At 46.0% G+C, this 20743-nt stretch overlaps 1 protein-coding gene across 9 annotated transcripts in view; it reads right to left on the bottom strand.

Moving 5' to 3' along the window:
* Positions 1-20743, bottom strand: part of PTPRU (protein tyrosine phosphatase receptor type U) — a 368985-nt gene that overhangs the window by 167062 nt on the left and 181180 nt on the right. For all 9 annotated transcript variants that reach the window (XM_077932039.1, XM_077932040.1, XM_077932041.1 and 6 more), the window contains exons 3-7: positions 19947-20218; positions 18250-18331; positions 16931-17046; positions 14901-15075; positions 13347-13640 (exon numbers count right to left, since the gene is read on the bottom strand). In XM_077932039.1, coding sequence (XP_077788165.1) covers positions 13347-13640; positions 14901-15075; positions 16931-17046; positions 18250-18331; positions 19947-20218 — 939 coding nt within the window. The remainder of the gene's footprint in view (positions 1-13346; positions 13641-14900; positions 15076-16930; positions 17047-18249; positions 18332-19946; positions 20219-20743) is intronic.

The raw sequence follows: 20743 nt of genomic DNA, 5'->3' as shown, positions 1-20743 counted from the left end.
CCATCTGTTTAACTGCCCTATATGTATCAGAACCGGGGCTTTTCTTGTGATAGGAGGACTTGGGGGGGGTGCAGAAGCTCCCAAGAAGGCATCGTCCCTCAGTTATTGAAGCAGCTGTGACTATGAAGCAGGGACAGTAACTGGATTCTGTATGAGATTAAGAACATAGGAAGACCCTGCTGGTTCAGGCCAAGGGTCCAGCATTTTGTTCTCAACGTGGCCAACCAGATGCCTGTGGAAAACCCACAAGCAGGAGGTGAGCACAAAAGCTCCCTCCTCTAATGTGGTTCTCATCAACTGGTATTCAGAAGCATTGCTGCTTCCAACTTTAGGGCAGAACACAGCCTTCACAGCTAGTAGCCATTGGTAACCCTCTCCTCCATGAGTTTGTCAAATTCTCTTTTAGAGCTATCTAGGGTGTTGGCCAAAAGGGACATGGGTGGCGCTGTGGGTTAAACCACAGAGCCTAGGACTTGCTGACCAGAAGGTCGGCGGTTCGAATCCCCGCAACAGGGTGAGCTCCTGCTGCTTGGTCCCTGTTCCTGCCAACCTAACAGTTCGAAAACATATCAAAGTGCAAGTAGATAAATAGGTACCGCTCCGGCGGGAAGGTAAACGGCGTTTCCGTGTGCTGCTCTGGTTCGCCAGAAGCGGCTTAGTCATGCTGGCCACATGACCCGGAAGCTGTACACCAGCTCCCTTGGCCAATAAAGCGAGATGAGCACCGCAACCCCAGAGTCGGTCACGACTGGACCTAATGGTCCCTTTACCTTTACCTTAGGGTGTTGACCAACACTGTGCAAGCAAGTTCCATAAGTTTAACTATGCACTGAATGAAGAAGTACTTTCCTTTCATTTGTCCTGACTCTCCGAGCATTCAACTTCAGTGGATGTCCACAAGTTCTAATGTTATGAGAGGGGGAGGGTCTTTGTTTTGTTTTTTCAGTTTTCTGCTTCTAAAATGTTGTCCAGATCAGTTGGGGTCCAACCGCTTCTAGCACCATGCTAACTTCCCCTGCACCAAACCACAGTTTAGTGTTTATGTGCATGATCAGATCTTGGTGAGGTGGGATACAGTTGGGATTCTAGAGAAGCGTTATTCTGGAGGAAAAGTGAACAGCTAAATTTTGAAAGAAGGGATGTTTTTTGGTCTGTGTTTTAAACCTAGCAGTTCATTCTCGCCACAAGTAATTTCCACATCTGTTTCTTGTTGTTTTAATTTGCAAAGGAGCACAATGGTGACAGCGGGGATTTTCAAATTAAAACTGAAGTAATAGAAGATGCTGTTCTTTCAAAACTTTTATTTATTTCCGATTTCATGGAAAGCTATGCCCCTCCATGCAAAGCTTTCACCACCACCACCAAACTAAAACTATGACGGAAGCTGAAGTGACAGAAGGACATGACTGCACAATTGCATTTTTAAACTGAAATTAAAAACTTACTAACACTTAAATGGCACATATGAAGAATTCTGCTAGCTACATTCTAGAAATGGAATTACTGACCAGATTAAGACTGGGGTAGAATTAACCATGATGATCACCCACATGGATAGCTTAAAGGGAGGGTTAGAAAAATTCATTGGAGGATCAGATTACCAATGGCTACCATCAACACTGGCTATGTCCCACTCCCACTGTCAGCCAGAGGCAGCATGTCTATCACAAGTGGGAAGGTCACTGTTGCACTCAGGACCGACTTCTCGTGAGCATCCGATTAGCCACTGTGGGAACAGGATGCTGGACTGCATGGATCTTTGGCCTGATCCAGCAGCTTTTCTTGCATCCAAATTGCAAGAATCCCAGAACAATCATGGAAGCAAATTAATCCACCTTGCTCATCACAACTATAATTGCATATTGTCGATTTTAATTACAGTGCATTGTATTTTTAATACCGTCTTGTTTGTAAGCCACCCAGGGAGTATTTATCAATGGATTGTCCTACAAACTAATAAAACACATACATATTAATCCCAGGGCACTTTTCGGCTCAAAGCCACATAGGAAGAAGTTTGCTCCGTAATTGGCAGGCCTACGTGAGATGATACAACTGCTGGCTCCACAATTTACATACCGATCTAATGAGGGACACATCTCGGCTGTGGTGCTGAGAATTACATGGGTGTCCAGCTCATCCTGCATGATGCTCAGAGTGGTATATATGGGGCACACAGTCTCCTAACCAAGTAGTAGCTACATCCAGAGCCAGTTAGATTAAAAGGTGGGACTATTAGAGCAATCCAAACACCTGACTAGAAGATGGAAGGATTAATGGACAGATGCGGCTGTTGTAGCACCCCCAGCGTTGTTGCTTGTGTTGTCCAGGGCCCACATTTTCACTACCCTAGCTCTGCAGCAACTGAGACTGGGCCTATTGCCATCATGTGATGGCAGCAGGTGTCTCAGAATCCAGGATAATTTCCATGGCTGCTGGGATAGATCAAGATGCTGGACTAGATGGGTGTTGGGCCTGATCCAGCATGCCTTTTCTTAGGACCTTATATTGGGCACAAAGAAGAGTTAGCCCAGCTCTGGATTTCCCTGCCTCTGGATGTTGTGGGAAGAGATTATGGGCCTAAATTAAATTGATGGAAGGAGATCAATACCACATAAGAGGACTTGCTGGTCCACATCTGTCATTGGTAGAAGAGCCCCACCCCAAATCCTCAACTCGTGGCCAATGCACTTGGAGGGTTTCTCAGGAACAGCTGAGAGAGTGCCAGTCTTGAAGCTTCAATCTCCTTTCTAAAGTTCAGTGTTATTTAAATGATCAGTGGCAAACAGACAGCCTGGCACCCCTGGGCCAATGCAAACAGCCTTGCAAGTGCTTCAGTCAAAGATCAGCTAACAAGGATGTCTGAAAGCATTAATATTGCTGAATATATCCATACAATTAGCACCACTACAAAAGTTGCCTGTGCTTATAGCTGCCGATACAGCTGTAGTACACCCTGGTGCAGCAACTCAATCCGTGTCAATCACTGTCGGCAACATGGTACAGCGCAGGGGGAATCTCCCTGTGCTCAAGGGCTGCTTCCAGTAAAGGCTGGCAACTGTTCACATCCGAAAAAGGCTGGCACAGGCAATGGTGCTATTACGGCACAGAAGGAATTTCTGCCACTATGGAAAGTACTTTTGATGGGTACTGCTCTCCACTAGAAGAGGAGAAAGGAGGGATTTTGATTACAAGTGCTGCAAAAGTTGCACTCTGAATTTGTTTGTCTGAATATGTTCAGCTCCTGAAAACCAGCAGTTATTAATGGCTACCTGTAGAGGTGGCCAAACTCTGCACTATACATTTAAAGCAGCATCATGCCACTTTAACCAGTCACAGCTTCTGCCAAAAATCCAGGAAATTGTACAGTGGTACCTCAGGTTAAGTACTTAATTCGTTCCGGAGGTCCGTTCTTAACCTGAAACTGTTCTTAACCTGAAGCACCACTTTAACTAATGGGGCCTCCCACTGCCGCCGTGCCGCCGGAGCACAATTTCTGTTCTCATCCTGAAGCAAAGTTCTTAACCTGAAGCACTATTTCTTGGTTAGCGGAGTCTGTAACCTGAAGCGTATGTAACCTGAAGCGTATGTAACCCGAGGTACCACTGTATTTATTGAAGGGTGCTGACTGAGTTGTTAGGAGCCCCACGATCTGAGAACTACATTTAACATAATAAGAAACTGCATTGCACCAAGTTAGACCATTGGTCCAGTAGTGTCAACACTGGCCACCAGCAGCACTCCAGAGTTTCAGACAGGTGGCATTCCCAACCATACCTGGAGATGCCAGGGATTGAATCTGGGACCTTTTGCATGCAAAGCAGATGTTCTACCACTGAGCCACAGTCCTTCCCTGAAATCCCAGAGTTCCCTGGGAAGAGGAATTGATTGTTAAACTATTCTGGAAATTATAGCTCTGAGAAGGGAATAGGGTCACCTAACAACTCTCAGCACCCTTAACAAATGACAGTTCCCACAATTCTTTGTAGGGAGCCATGACTGTTAAAAGCAGCTTAATACTGCTTGAAATGCACAGGGGCCTAACTTGGAAATGACTCAGACTTGGAGATTTTAGATTTCCCTCTCAGTGCAATGCAATGCAATCCATTCTGCTTCCTACTGTGGCCAACCAGATGCTTTCATGAATCCCACAAGAGAGCACATGAGGCTACTATGTAGAGCCAACAAATCATATGATGGAGGAACTTTTCATATCATGCACCACTTCTCAATGCCCAATGATTCTTCCAGCAGCTGTACTACTTTTCTGAAACATAGAGAGGTTGGTAACCAGAGACACAAGAGCCATACTGCTGTAATGCTCAGCTTCCCCATGCTCTTTGTAAGGCTGGGGAGCTGTCCAGCAGGGCAGGAGCTGCTCTAGCATGGAAGCTATCCAACCAAAGACCCAGGACTAACATGTGGGACTAGGAGATGAGTTGAATGAAGCACTGCATCACCAACAGCTTGGCAGCAGCTGACCTTGCTGCCTCTACCTCTTTCTGGCGCATCAGTGGTTGATACCTGATGTTCCTTATAATCTCACTTCATCCCACGGAGGGCTCAGAGAAGGAAGGTTTTGTGTTGGCATGTATGCACTGCACCTTCTGATGGTAGCCTTGGACCTGACTCATTGCCAGTGGAACACAGAAAAATGCTTCATGCAGCCAAATGATTTGTCTCCAGGGATCAGTGTTGCCTACTCATGACTCTCAGCAGCTCTCAAAGACCTCTGACTTTCCAGCCACTTGCTAACCTGGTCCACTTTTTAGCTGGAGACGCCAAGAACTGAAGAAGGGAACTTCTACATGCACAGCATGTGCTCTTCTCTTGAACTACAATCCACTGCATCCCACGGGCATGTGTGAAGCTCAGCAACTGGTAGGCATAAGAACTCAAGAGGACATCTGGTCCCCTAAGTCTGCAAACACTCCAGGTGGTGTGATGACAGTAACATCACAGGTGGGACATCTTCCAGGGCAGTGTGCTTTACCACCACCTTGTTGTTGTTTATTCATTTAGTCGTGTCCGACTCTTCGTGACCCCATGGACCAGAGCATTCCATGCACTCCTGTCTTCCATCGCCTCCCGCAGTTTTGTCAAACTCATGCTGGTAGCTTTGAGAACACTGTCCAACCATCTCATCCTCTGTTGTCCCCTTCTCCTTGTGCCCTCAATTTTTCCCAACATCAGGGTCTTTTCCAGGGAGTCTTCTCATGAGGTGGCCAAAGTATTGGAGCCTCAGCTTCAGGATCTGTCCTTCCAGTGAGCACTCAGGGCTGATTTCCTTAAGAAAAGATAGGTTTGATCTTCTAGCACCGCCTTAGGGGGTGTATTACCCAAGAGAGCACTAAGAGGCAAGGTGTAAATAGCTATCAGACTTTGAAAAGCTGGTGTCACTGGATCAAGGTCATTGGTTTTGATGAATTAATTAAACTAAATAATCTTAATTGGATTTTGAATAAACATGGAATTAATTCTTACTGTTTTGAATTTTATTGTGTTCTAATCTTCCTTAGTAGGGCTTGCAAACTTCTGTTCTGAATGCTTTTTACAGGGTAGGGGGCACTGGAGATGAAATTATGGAACAAATGAGTGGTGCCCTGAAAAAGTCTGGGAACTACTGTACCAGGGTGTTGATCTGGGGGTGCGTGTTCTGTCAGAGTCCACTGCCTTGTCATGAACCTGGAATGCACTGGGTCCAGCGGTGGGATCTCCCCTCTCCAGGATATCAGACAATTCTGACTGCAGGGTGGTCCCGACAGGGTGTGGGTGGGACACAACACACCCTGTGACTTTGCAGATGGATGAGACAGCATTCTTAACCGCCTCGGACCACCCCACTCCCAGCTCAAGAAAATAAATAGATAAAAAGGCAGCATCCTTGACCTCCAAAGAGCCAATTAGGGCGACCTTGGGATGTTGGATGCTGTCAGTGTAGAGCTTGCTCCCTTTATGCAGCACCGGAGCTGCAAGGCAACATGTCATGTCAAGTGATGCCCTGCACTGTCCACAAGGTCATGGCAGTTCAGTCAGGAACCTCAGAGAGATTTTCCCAGCCTCCTCCTCTCTCGCACACACAGTGCCCCAAGAGAAGAAGAGCAAAGTGACAGGAACAGGGCAAGCCAACTCTGCTCCCAGCATCCTCTCACATGCCTTTGCATCCTCAGCCTCCCTTTGGGGTACCCAAAGAGAACAAAATGTCCCTGCAAGGCGAGGGGACAATGCCAGGCACCCTTGGTAGAATGATTCAATTCCTGGGTGCCTCTCGTTCTGTCCCTGCAGCAGCAGCAGCAGGAGCAGCCCAGCAGTTGTCATGAGGGGAGTGCAGAAAATAATCCCACAGCAATCATCTCTTCCTTTGCTGATCAAATGCAAATCTGCACTTCCACTGAAGGTGGGGTGGGAGTGGGGGGGGGGAGAGAGAGAGAGAGAGAGAGAGAGAGAGAGAGAGAGAGAGAGAGAGAGACAGCAAGGTGCCGGCACTCTGTGAACTATGTTGGGATCAGTGAACATGTAACAGGGGACTGACCAGAAATAAAATGAAAAAGACAGACAGGGAGAGCAAAGAGGAGATGAAGAAAGGAGGTGTGGAGAGACAGGCAATGGTGGGAGGGGACTTCCATGAGCACAGACAAAGGCCCAGACAAGAATACAGAAAACAGAAAGGCAGGTGTGTGCCTAGATCCATAAAGTGGAAGGGGCATAGTTCAGAGGTAGAGCATCTTTTCTGCAAGCAGATTCAATCCCCTGGAAGCTTCAGGCAGGACTGAGAATGTCCCTTGTCTGAAAGTCTGCTGATCAGTGCAGACAGTACTGTGCTAGATGGATGTGTGGTCTGATTCAGAATAAGGCAGCATTTTATGTTCCCATTTTGAGGGGAATGGGGTATCTCAGTTGCAGAACAGCTACTTTCCATGCAGGTCCCTGCTGCAATCCCTTGGCATCTCCAGATAGGGCTGAAAGTGCCACCTGTCTTAAAGCTTGGAGAGCTGCTGCCAGTCAGTGTAGGCAATACTGTGCAAGGTGGACCAATACTCTGACTCAGTAAAGAGCTACGTTCCTATACAGTTACTTCACACTGGGGGGTAGCCCTTTCATCTGAATTTTTTTTGGGGTGGCTGGCCCCCGCCCCCTCTACTTAGTGCCCCTGTTGTTAAACTACTCTGGAAATAAAGCCATCTCTACCCAGCCCCTCTCCTCCTGTAGAAGAGAGCAGGGAATCCTGAGCCATGACAATTGGCCATCATTCTCATCAATTGGCCTTCTTGGCAGTGGCGCCCACCCTGTGGGGTGCCCTCCCATCAGATGTCAATGAGATAAAGCACTAAACAACTTTTAGAAGATGTCTGAAGGCAGCCCTGTATCATGAGGTTTTTAATATTTGATGTTTTATTATGTTTTTATGTGCTGGAAGCCACCCAGAGTAGCTGGGGAAACCCAGCCAGATGGGCGGGGTATAAATAATAAAATTATTTTCATTGCTGACTGCTCCAAATATGACTCAAGAGTCTAAACTAAGCAGGCATACAGAACATTTGTTCTCTCAATGCAGACTTCCTAAAGCTGGTGCCTTCCAGATGTTGTGGATTCCAAATTCCCACCATCCCTGACCAATAGCCATGCTGAAGTGGCTGATGGGAGTTGTAGTCCAAAACATTGGGTAGGGAGACCAAGTTGAAGAACCTTAGGAACCTGCCTAATACTAAGTCAGACCACTGGTTCATCTAGTTCAGTCCTGTCTACACTGGCTGGCAGCAGATCTACAGGGCTTCAGGCAAGCCCTGTACTACATGGAGATGCAAGAGATTGAATGTGGGTCTTTGTGCATGCAACACAGATGTTCTACACTTGAGCTACAGCCCCAGCTATCAGGGCACAAGCTTTGCTAGAAAAACTTTGCTAGGTCTGGGTCATGTTTGCTAACTAGGGAGCATTGAGGGGAGGCAGTGGCCTGGATCTGAATTTGGAACAAAGGGACAGAGATCAAGAGCAGAAAGCACTGCTAATGAAGCCTGAATCACTAACAAGCTCTACTTGGGAATTCCCAGCTGAGACACCTGGAACAATTCGGGTCATGCCTCCACTATGGCAATCCAGTTAGTGGTGCCTCGAGTCATCTCTAGAGAGAGAAAGAGAGAGACGGGATTTGCATCAACAGAGCCAGCAGCCTGCTTGAAAGGCTCAGGGAACAATACAGCAGAGCAAATGCTGCAGGAGGTCGTTGCCGAAAAAGAAAAGGGGAAAGTCAATCAGAGGCAGAGCCATGCACTTCAACTGGCACTGTTTGCAGCAGTTAATGTTCCAGAGCCCCCTCTGCCCATTTTTCCCCATCGCGTGCAGCAAACAGTTTCCCCAAGTTCCCGCTGACATGGCTTCCCCTACTGAGGGCACTTTTCTCTTAAAAGGAATCATAATGCACAGCCCAGGGAGACAAGAGAGCGTGCCTATCATAATCAACTCAAGAGACACTATTATTAACCACCAGAGCACACACTTCCTGTAGCTGCAGAGACTCAGACATCCGCGAGTTGCAAATTCAGTGTCTAGGTTAGAAGGGCTTGAAGGTTTCCTTTCCTTTCTTTTTTTCAATGGTGGAAATTAGTTCCATTTCCCATCTTTGTCACTGACAAGTTTCTCACCCAAGGCTGAAGACTGGTGTAGCATTTTAAGAGAGGTAAAGGAGGTCAGACACCTTGCGCTGTTGCTGCCTTCCAAGAACAGACTTCCTTCTTCTTTTCTGTTCCGATGAGAACTCAGGGAAGAGGCAAACAGCTCTGCAGGTTTTCAGCATGGCAGATGTGGGGATCCTTTGTTCCACCACGTTGGCCATGCTTGCTGGAGCTGACGGCAGTTGTAGTTCAGCAACATGCGAAGGGCCAAAGGTTTCCCACACCTGCTGTATGGCAAGAAACAGGCATTGCTGGACTGGGATCAGAGGGAGAAGATGATGTCAGAGGTGGACCATAGGCACCTGGGTGAAGTGCCATGAGCTCTGAGGCAAAACCAGTAGTCAGGATTGAGGAATAAGTCAGAACCATAGAGAAAACCAAGAGGCAAGGAAAGAAATCAGAAATCAGGCTCATAGAATATCACACACACACACACACACGGAAACACCAGAAAAAATTCCTTCCAGTAGCACCTTAAAGACCAACTAAGTTAGTTCTTGGTATGAACTTTCGTGTGCATGCACACTTCTTCAGATACCTAGGTTGATGGACTTCCATTTCATGCGGCTCAATGTGGTGCCTTCCATAGTTCCATATCTGAAGAAGTGTGCATGCACACGAAAGCTCATACCAAGATGCCCTACTGGAAGGAATTTTTTTTGTTTTGACTATGGCAGACCAACACGGCTACCTATCTGTAACTGGAAACACCAGAGTTTAAGAAGACATTGTTGTGCAAGTAAGGAAGTAAGGAAGCCCTTCTATATCCCTTCCTGTCCAGAAGGATACAATGAACAGCCTAGTGGACGGAGTCAGACCAGGGGCTGAGAACACTGAAAAGCTGCAACCTACAGTTTGGAGGTTACCCAGATGGAGGCGCTGCACAAAAATCCAGCAGTTCCCAAATAATGGAGAGAGCAGGTAAGGGAACAGGTAGCAGTGACACAGAGGAGGAGGAGGAGCAATTGATACCATTCAGCAGCAATTTCAGGAAGGGCCATAACTCAGTAGCAGAGAACCTGCTTTGAATGCAAAACAGCCCAGTTCTAATCCTGGGTATCTCCTGTTGGGATAATTAGATAGCAGATGATGGATAAAGCCCCTGGAATTGCTACCAGCAAGAATAGACAATTCTGGGTTAAATGGAGAAGTATGATCCAGCATAAAGCAGCTTTCTGTGTTTGTATGACCTTCATTGGTGTCAGGGCTGGGCAGTGGCCAACAGTCTAAGGTGAGCCAGAAACCAGGAGCCATGGGACAACGAAGTAGTCAGGGGCAAAGAGCAAGCCCAAAGCAAAGGAGCCAGGCTTGAGGAACAAGCTCAAACAAAGGTCAGGACCAACAGACAAACAAAGGATGCAGGGAAAGTAGTAGTGCAGTAGTAGGGCATTTTCTTTGCATATAGAATGTCCCGGGTTCAAACCCTGGCCTCTCCAGGTTGTCTGAAACTCTGGAGAGCTGTAGCCAAGTGCTGTAGACAACACAGAGCTGGATGGATCAATGGTCTGTTTTGGTATAAGGTAGCCCCACATGTTCCTACAACCCTGGAGTATTAGTAGTAGTTTATAAAAGAGCCTTTTAAACATCCCTACATGCCACCTTATTTCCCCGAAGACAGATAATTAAATAAGGAATAATAAGGGGAGAGGGGAGAGAAAGGGAGGGGGAAATAAAGATGAAGAAAGCACAGGAGAGGGAGAGGGAAGGACAAAGAAAACATACCAGATGGTCTGTAATAATGCTTTCTTTTAATGCTGCATATATTTGCACAAAATGTGCCCATATTTCTTTACACCTCTCTTCCATACCTAGATTTTTATATGCTACTCTCTCCTTGTCTTCCAGGTCCACTAAATCTAAGATCCAGGTAATCTAATGTCTGATTGAGTTTTGTCTTTCCATTGATGTAATGCCTGTGTTTAAGCAACCAATGCTGCTTTTTTGATTCAAGCCTATTAGAAGATTCTTCACGTCCTTGTACTCTCAGCATATAGAACGAAGTACTATCCTATTATGCTGTGGTCCTGGGACTCACAGGGCGGTGGTAGTAATAAACAGGCCAAGTCAGTGCAGATAAGCAGGTCAGAGCAAAAGGCAGGGGAAAATTAGGTCAGGCAAAGATCAACAAGTCCAGGCAGGTATCTCTAAACAGATCAGGACCCTGGATAGCTCTCGGCATGCCTTACTGGATGAGTTTTAGGAGATGATGTCTCAGCCAAAAGCTGGAAGCATCTGAAACCTAATGCAGCCTGGCAAAGCCTAAACTGCACTTGGCTCCATCTACTTGAGGGGGTGGAAGTGCCAGTATAAAAGACATGTGTACAGTTCTGTAGGCACTGACTTATATGCTGTGAAAGAGATGGGAATATTATCAGAGGGTCATCCTTCTACTCGGAAGAAATTGGGGGAGCTATGTCCTTAGAGCAAGAGAGGGATAATGAGGGTCTTCCCACTAAATGGAGCAACCCTTTAGGAGGTACTAGTTCTTGGGAGGAAAGCGTAGTATTTCCCTTTCTGCCTGGGGCACCGGGGCAGCCTTACCCATCTTCCCAAAACCCATTCAGATTTAAACATGAATACTCTTGGCCATAAATTATAGACCATGGGCACCAGTGGCTGATAAACCACTTCATCCCCAGCCTTTTATTAATCCAACCTGCTGCCAACAAGCTGTGACTGTTCCTTTACTCGGTTTCTGAAGCAATGATCATTTATCAGTTTAACGTGGCCCCTGTTGGTGAACACAACTGTAAATCTGGATCGCAAGAGCCGGCTTCTGTCGGAAAGATTCTCTCTCTTTCCCTTTGCTGTCTCAGGTTAGTCGTTAACACTTGCCTAATTGCAGGCATCAGTGACAGTAAACACATCCAGCTTGGAGACAGCCAAGGACTTAAGGAACTTCATAATACCTTCCCAGGTAGACAGACGGACAGGTACTTAAATAGCTTCCTTGAGCCTCAAACAAAGAACATCCCTACTGTCAGCTTCCAGACTAAGCCACTTTTGTGAACCACAACACTTGTAAAATGCAAAGTGACTCAGCTATTGATTCTCAAAGTGCCAAGGAGGAAGAACACACAAGCTGCTGTCTGAGCCTTCTCTTGACCAGGCCAGCAGGCTGCATAGCAACTAGCCACAGCCATGCCTATTCAGTGCAACATAGGGGACTGCAGCAATTAAAAAAAACCTGCTAGCACATTTGCAAAGCTAAGCAGCGTCCGGTAAGGTTTCAAATTGGATGGGGGACCATGTATTGAGATTCCTGCATTGCAGGGGGTTGGACTAGACGCCCATCAGGATCCCTTCCAACTCTACAATTCTATTATTTTATCTGTGAATGAGCCATAAGATATGAGGGATTGTACACACTCCCTTTCTCATCCTGACCCATTTACTCTTCCAGTCTTCTCTCTGCCTGTCCCACCTCTCTTGATGCCATACACTGGTAGACCTTGGCAAGGAGCATTTCTTTGGCCATTATTTGGAGCAATCCAAATTCAGATAGCCAGGCTAAGTTTAAAGATCTTAGAATTCCAATATAGGTACAAAGGCAGCTGCCCCGTAACAGGTGAAGCTATTTGCTCATCTAGCATATTTCTGTCTACTCTGACTGGCAGCAGCTTGCCAAGAGAACAGCAGAGCAAATATCTTTACCTATTACCCGATCCTTTTAACTGGAGATGTGGAGGATCAAACTTGGGTGCACTACCACTGAATTACTGTCCCCACTCCCTCAGTTTGAAGGTCCATTGACCATCTTCATTAAATTAAACTGCACAGGTGTTGGCAACATGCCTTGGGCTTTCCAGTGATCACTTGCTAAGTGCACATCACCAAAGCCATTTTGGAAATTTTCCATGGGCACGGGCTTTTGGGTGGATAATGCTTGACGCTTATGCTTAGCATTGCTAGATCAATGTACAAACTGCTATTGCCTCGAGCCTTTTGCTTTTGCTATGGTCGCAGCCACAAACACCTAAAACAAAGCTGCAGTCCTGCCCCTTCTTTTCTTCAGGCTGCATCTGGCTGGCAGCTTTGCAAGTTGCTGATTTTAGCAGCTAAGAGCGCAGGAAGCAGAGCTGCACAGAAAAAAGAAATCAGCTAGTAGGCATGAGGTTTGGAATTACAATATTTTGTGAAGGTGAAGGACTGTAGCTCAGCAGTAGAGCATCTACCTTGTATTCAGGAAGCCTCAGGTTCAACCCACAGCATCTTCAGGTAGGATGGAGAATATCCTCTATCTGAAACCCTGGAGAGATGCTGCCAGTCAGATTGGCACTAATCAGGTAGATAGATGAACCTGACTCAGTATAAGGCAGCTTCTAATGTGTCTGTGTTTTGAGGGAAGGGCCATAGTTCAGTGACAGGGCATCTGAATTGCATGAGGAAGGTCCAGGTTTCAACCCACAGCATTTCCAGGTAGATCTGGGGAAGGCTCCTGGTCTGTGTAGATTACGCTGCCAGTTGTGGTAGACTATAGCAAGTGACACAGAACAATAGCCTAACTCTGTATGTAGTAGCTTTCTATCTTCTGATCCCATGGGCAAGAATGAATACTACCCTGTAGGCAACTCATCACTGCTCTGTTGTAGAAGATGCATTTGGGGTGGTACGGCAACTGGTTTTCATGGTACAAGGAAGCTCACTGTAAACCAAGATAATGAAAGCTCCTACCTGCACACTTTGTCCTGCTGATGAGGGGAGGCCCAGGTTTGCCAGTCCCTCCATCCCCTGGCCGGGTAAGCAGGACACTGATCTCATATTCCGTATCTGGATCCAAGTGCCACAACTTGTAGGTCTGCATGTTCACAGCATGAACCTCCGACCACGGCCCAGAGGTCATTCGGTACTCAATTTCTTTCCTTACAATGGGGCCATCTCCAATGATGGAATTGGTGTTGAGCTGGATGATCAGGTACGTCGAGCCTGCTCTCAGCAGCTGCGGGGGTGCAATGGGCGTAGGGGGCTCTGTCCAAAAGGAGAGAGAAGTTGTTACTAGAAGAGACCATCACACCAGCTTCAGGTAGTTATCAATAAGAAAGTAGCTTACTAGGACCGCCTGTCCCCATATGAACTGACCCAGACACTACAATCATCATCTGAGACACTTCTTTGTGTGCCTCCTCCATGAAGGGCTTGGAGGGTGGCAAAAGGAGAACAGGGCCTTTTCTGCAGTGGGTCCTCACTTGTGGAATGCTGTCCCCAGGGAGACTCGCCTGGCGCCTCTGTTACACATATTTAGGCACCAGACAAAAACATTCCTCTTCTCCCAAGCCTTTGGATAATTAAACAATCTACAGCCTTTTGAACCGGGGAGATGGGGTATTCTTTCTGTTTGCTACTATGGAATGTGTGTTTGTGTTTTGATATTCTAAACTGCCTCGTGATCCACAGGTAAAGGGCAGTATAAAAAATTTAATTAATAAATAACAATAAAGACAAGGGACCACAACTTTGCATGTGGTAAGAAACAGCTGGAATCTCCTCTGGTGGTTGGAAAGAGGTTCCCAGTGTTCCTTATCTTCTCAAAAGCAGCAATGGAGGTGAAACCTCAAGGTCTGTGTGATTCTACACTTGAGCCATTGATCCCTGGCCTTCTATGATTCTGTATCAATAATGTACCAGTGGTTGGACAAGATGGCTTTTGAAGTCTCTTCCAAATCGAAGATTCTATGCTCCCCATAATAGCTCAGTCTAAGCAGAATCAAGGTGGCATGGAGCTCATTGTATACCTCTTCTGTTGCCCTCTGCACCCTCCCCCCACACACCCTCCAAAAAAAGTTCAGCAATGTCAAAGCAAATGGGTACACTTAAGGTGCCGCAGTGTTCCATCTAAAATAATTGACACTCAGCTGCACCTGTCAAAATAAATGAACAAAGCACATGCAGCAAAGGCAGATTATTTGCTTTCCCTCCCCCTCCTCTAATAGTTTGTGTTCACTGGCTTGCAAAATCCACCCATCACCGAGAGTTTGGGAGGGTTTCTTTGCTACGTGTGCACAGCAGCCAAGACTCTGCAGTGTCACGCCTGTCTGTTCCCAACTTCAAAGCACTTTTATCAGAGCTTTGGTTCAGTGACACAAGACATGAGTTGCAGGGCTTGGCAAAACCAGCATCCGCTGCTGAATTGGAGTCAAATCCTCCCCTAGTTCTTTGCTTTCCAGGTCTGTCTTCTACTGGTATAGCCCTAAGCCAAAGTCAACCCTCCTGACACTCACTGCTGCATACCTTTCACAATCAGTTCTGCAAAGTTGGAGACGCCAGAGCCCCTGCCAGACTGGGTAACGCAACGGTAAAAGTCCTGGTCTCCGTTGGAAACTTTATCCAGTTGAAAGGAAGCCAGGAATCTCCGGTGGCTGATGTGTTTCACGGAAGCTGCCGGGACAATTGCTCCATTCTGCCTCTGCCATCCAAAAAACAAGAATAAATGGCTTCATTAGGAAGAAGTCATTGGATTCTCTTACGTTTCTTGCGGAGCTAAGATCTCATTGGCTCTCGCACACAGTTCCTTTTACTCCATGTGCCTCCCATGCCTTCCTATTATGTGCCCAATGCTGTGGTTTCTCTACTTGCCTACAAGGTCACACATGAGAAGTACATCTTAGTTTAAGATGCAACAACATTTTCATGGGTGATCACTTTCAGCATGAAAAGGGGAGTTTTGGAGGGTGGTATCAAAGCCTTTTCCAATCTCCCCCTCAAGCTTTTTCGTTCCCCCCCCACCGCCCTGTTTGTGTAATTTCTCTCATTTCCCCACCCTTTAAAAGAGAGTTATTCTTGGTGGATGCATGTTAACCAGTTGGGGATCATGCAGGGAATATACTGATCTCAACATTGCCAATCAAATTTGTCACAAAGCCAAACCAGAATGGGGGCAATACTTTCTCCTCTCACTCTAAATAGGCTCTTCATTCTCAAACTCCACCAAACTATCACCCAAACAGAGGGATATATTTGAATGTCAAGACCCCGAGGCTACCCACCCCCCTTGATGAATAAGCCACAAGGACACAGTATATTAGGTTAATGGTTATTGGGCAAATTTAGGCCACAACCTTATTGGTTACAGAATGTGAGTTGTATTGGCATAGGAACTGGAATTGACCCGACTATATCTGACTCCTGCCTGCCATGCAGGGAGTCCTGTAAGGCTCAACCACCAATAGGGGGAGCACCGTTGATGCAAACCAACTCAAGCTCCCTCAGGGTTTCCAGTGGGGTCGTGACAAGATCTACACCCTGGATTCCTTTAACGGAATATCCTTAAGATTCCCCCAAACCAAGTTCTGCCAATGCCTAACTGCCACTTGAGCCAAAGGCTCGCCGCCAATACCCTCACATACATGCAACCAATCTTTTACGCCCTCTGTAATATCAGCCAACCAAACATTGTTCCCCCAGTCAGAAAGATGTATGCCATCAACTCCTCCCCACCCAGAAGTGTAGCGAATTTCACACACTAAGACACACATACTCCTGTCACTTCAGTCCTATCACAATCCTAGTCTTTCATGGGCCCTCACTTTATGACGTATTGTTCATTGCACTAGAATGCTTACTTCTTTGTGGAATGGTACAAGCTAAACATGGAGGCAAAGGGTGTCTGGGCGAGGTAAAAAGAAGCATCTCTCTTCCTCTCAAGCAAATAACATTTCCTGCATGCCTAAAACTGGTTGTTTGGGCTTCGATGAATTGTTTACCTAACAGCCATCCTTCTGTCCAAGCTGAAAGATGGTCAGCTCACAGATGATAGGAAGGAGTTTGTCATTGAAGTACAACTGGATGGCAAGCCAAATTCTTACCTAACTCTGATTCTCTCCCAGGATTAATGGGCACATGCTATAGGTAAAGGGACCCCTGACCATTAGGTCCAGTCGTGACCGACTCTGGGGTTGCGGCGCTCATCTCGCTTTATTGGCCAAGGCAGCCAGTATACAGCTTCCAGGTCATGTGGCCAGCATGACTAAGCCGCTTCTGGTGAACCAGAGCAGCACACGGAAATGCCATTTACCTTCCTGCTGGAGCGGTACCTATTTATCTACTTGCACTTTGATGTGCTTTCGAACTGCTAGGTTGGCAGGAGCTGGAACCGAGCAACAGGAGCTCACCCCGCCGCGGGGATTCAAACTGCCGACCTTCTGATCGGCAAGTCCTAGGCTCTGTGGTTTTATCAACCATACGGCACCAGGAACTAACAGGACAGAGAAATCCCAGGTTGTTCTTGGGCAGTAATCTTGGTAACCTCCAACCCCACTTACCTGCATAAGGAACCTCTCTGCTTCAGAAGCCTTGCCGGAAGCAACACACTGGAAGGTGGCGTTCTGACCGGCATTCACCTCCACATCACCCAGGCGGGAAAAATGAGGTGCTTTAGCTGCCAAAATATGCAGAGAGAAATAAACCCATAGAAATCCCTGGAACTAAATGTCCTTCTCCCTTCCTCCCCTCCCCTCCTCTCATACGCACATTATATAGCTGCATGCTATGCAGAAGGTCCCAAGTTGAACCCACAGAATTACAAAGCAGCACTGGGGGGAGACTCCTGCCTGAAATCCTAGGGAGTTGCTGCCATTCAGTGTGGACAGTACTGAGCTAAATGGATCAATAATATGACTCGGTATAAGCCACCTTCCTATGTTCCTTAGATCCAGCTGCAGTCCAGTCAGCTACAATGCATGGAATTTGGAGAGGATCCTATCTTGCCTTCAGCTCAGGCAGCAAAATGTCTTAAGCTAGGCCTTCTCAGTCTTCCTCTGTAATATGGGCATAGCTATCCTGGCCAAATTTACAGGGCTGTGGTGAGGAATGTGGAGAGCACTGGTAGAGCTGAGATAAAATTGCCTCACCAAATGATATATCATGATGTCGGAAATAAGGATGGGGCTCTGTTAGAGGCATTGACTGGTTTCAGAGTTTCCCCCATGTTGTGATTTCTGCTTAAAACACACACACACACACAAACACACACACACACACACACACACACAAAATATATTGCCAGGTCAAAAATTATGAAACTGATATCACTATATGGACTTCAAACCAGTTTTGGACAATATATTACCCAGACCTAGCCCCAATTTTGAGCCAAAGTTCACATGTTTATCCCTAAGACAGAAAATATAAAGCACTTACAAAAAAGCATGATGTAATTATCCAAGGTTGTATCCAGCTTTAGTCCTACTCAGCATAGACCACTGAAATGGATGGACATGACTAACTGAATGTCAGTGGGTCTATTCTGAGAAGCACTTAGCCGGAGAAAACCATGAGTGTTATAATTTTGTTCCAACTGTTTAGCCCCGAGATAATATAATATAAAGCGCTTCAAGCACTTATGAAAGGCATTACCGAAGAAACAGCGAGCATTACTATCACATGGAATTCTATTTGGTTTCGAAATAGAAATTCAGGCAAGAGGAGAGGAAAAAGGAAGAACAACACATAAGAATACAAAAGGACTCAATGTGAGAAAGAAAGGAAAGAAAGGAGTAGCTCACAAACTAACCAGAGAGTTTGGATGTATAAATTAAGCAGATGAATCCTATCTCCAGGCCTAGGCTATAGCAATACTTACAGCAGGGATAGTTCAAGAGCAGGATGTCATCCAATCCTAGGTATCCTCTGTGTTCACTGGAGACCACTGCCTCAAACAGGACCTGAGAAGGAATCAGGTACATATAGATAAACCTTGTCAGGAATACTGGAAGCTGCTTTATTCTGAGCCAGACCATTAGTCCATCAGTACTGTCTACAGTGACTGGCAATGGTTCTCCAGTGTCTAAGACAAGGTTCTCTTCCAGCACTACCTGAAGATGCAAGGAATTGAACCTGTAGAGTAGATGCTCTACCTCTGAGCCACAGTCCCTCCCAGAGAATTCTACTAGAGTAGGACTGGGAAACCTAGGGCCCTCTGGGGAGTGTTGTACTCCAATTTCCATCAGCTCCAGTTCAGCATGACCAATGGTCAGGAATGATGGGAGATGGAATCTGGAAACAACTGGTGGACCATACATTCTGCACTCTTCCTGGAAATGCTATAGCCCTGGGACAGCAAAATCCAATATATGTCCGCTTCCACTGAATTCAACATGGCTTACTTCCATGGAGGTGGAAATAGGGTTGATTGTAATTTTATTTTTTAAGTTAAAACAGAACATTTCAAAACTCCACAAGCATCATCTCTGGGTTTGTATCAAGCAATCTATTTTACTTCTACTAATAATAATAATAATACAGTGTTACCTCGGGTTACAAACACTTCGGGTTACAGACTCCACTAACAACCCAGAAGTAGTACCTCGGATTAAGAATTTTACCTCAGGATGAGACCAGAAATCACGTGGCGGCGGCACGGCGGCAGTGGAAGGCCCCATTAGCTAAAGTGGTACCTCAGGTTAAGAACAGTTCAGGTTAAGAACAGACCTCCGGAATGAATTAAGTTCATATTCAGAAGTACCACTGTAATAATACCATTTTATCCCATGCTTCCTCCAAGGAACTTGAGCTATCATCCATTATTTAATTGATTGATTGATTGATTGATTGATTGATTGATTGATTGATTGATTTGCCTATCTATAACCTACTTAGTCCATACCTAAAGTCCACAGGTTAAAATCAATTAAAGGTCACCATAGAATTAATACACACTGGTAAAAAGAAAAAAGAAAGAAAAAAGAAAAAACAAAACCAGGAATAACAATTGGAATAGAAAATTCCTTATCATAGCAGCAAAAACCTGCAGCAGATTACCATATCCAGCAGCAAAATATCAGGTTAAAAATCTAAAAGCAGAACAAAAGCCAACCAAAGGCTTTCTGAAAGAAGGTCTGTGGCCAATTGCCTGAAGGAGGGACAGGAAACCTGTAACCCTCCAGATATTGCTGAACTCCAATGCTCATCATCCCTGACAAATGACTGTGCTGACGGGATGATGGGAGGTGGCATTCTGCAACATCTGAAGGACCACTGTCTCCCCATTCCCGGTCTAAAGAAATAAAATGTTGAGGGCCTATGAGGATATTCTACACAGTCCACAAAGAAAAGCAGGAAGCTGTTTTACATATGTTAAAACACTGTAAATCACTTCAGGGTGTCTCACTGGAAGAGATTCATACATTCAATAAATAAATGATGGCGGTGGCGATCAAGTACAATTTTTAAAAGATTAATTACAGAGTGCATGATTTGTTCTGTTCTTAGCCTCCTCCTGCCTGCGTAGCAGAGAAATCCGAACCCAAGCTTCCTCCTGAAAAGTATTTCTCCACTCACCTGGTACTCATTGGGCCAAAACATGCTGACGGATAGTTCCACTTGGTGCCACTGCCGCCCATGGGAGCCAGAGACATTCCACACCACACTGCCCAGTGGACCTCCATTCACCTTCACATAGACGTTCAGGGTCCCTGGGCTGTGGCCGTCCCGGCTGTACATGAAGTAACTGAACTGGAGGCAGTGGGTGTCGTTCTCACTGAGCGTCTGGAAGAGGATGTGAGCTTTCTGACCCTGAGCATGTTGAGAGGAGTTGACCATCAGGTAGGACCCTGCAACAAAAAGAGAGAAGGAGACTATTGAGCGTTCCTTCAGCAGTGCATGCATCAGAGACTAGGTTTGTGATAACAAGTGGTTCATGTGGGTTCCCCATCACTTTGCCTGCTCGCCCCACTTCAAACACCACCAGGTACGTTGCCCATCTGATAAACACCTTTGCCTTGTCTCATGAGTCAAGGCTAGTTTTTTACAGGATTAGGGTTGGAGGAGAAATTTGAATCTTTTTGTTTGTTTGTTTTAATGAGAAACTGCTTAATTCTCACTTCTCGAACCGATTCACAAACCAAAACGTTATCCTAAGAAATGCATGTTCCTCCAAATTTTGGGATGCAGCCAAACAATATGTACAAAAATGTATATATTAAGTGGGAAGTGTGCATCGAAATGCATTACCTTTGTGAAAATAACATACAAAAATGCATTATATTAGGGGGAAATTGCTTGCAGAAATGTCTATATTTGTCAAAACAACATCTGGAGGGCCAGAGGTTCCCCACCCCTCATTTATAGAATGTAGA

Source organism: Podarcis muralis, chromosome 7, assembly GCF_964188315.1.
Source record: "Podarcis muralis chromosome 7, rPodMur119.hap1.1, whole genome shotgun sequence".
Classification (NCBI taxonomy): domain Eukaryota; kingdom Metazoa; phylum Chordata; class Lepidosauria; order Squamata; family Lacertidae; genus Podarcis; species Podarcis muralis.
The sequence above is the reverse complement of the archived record's forward strand: the minus strand, read 5'-3'. Positions and strand labels throughout refer to the sequence as shown.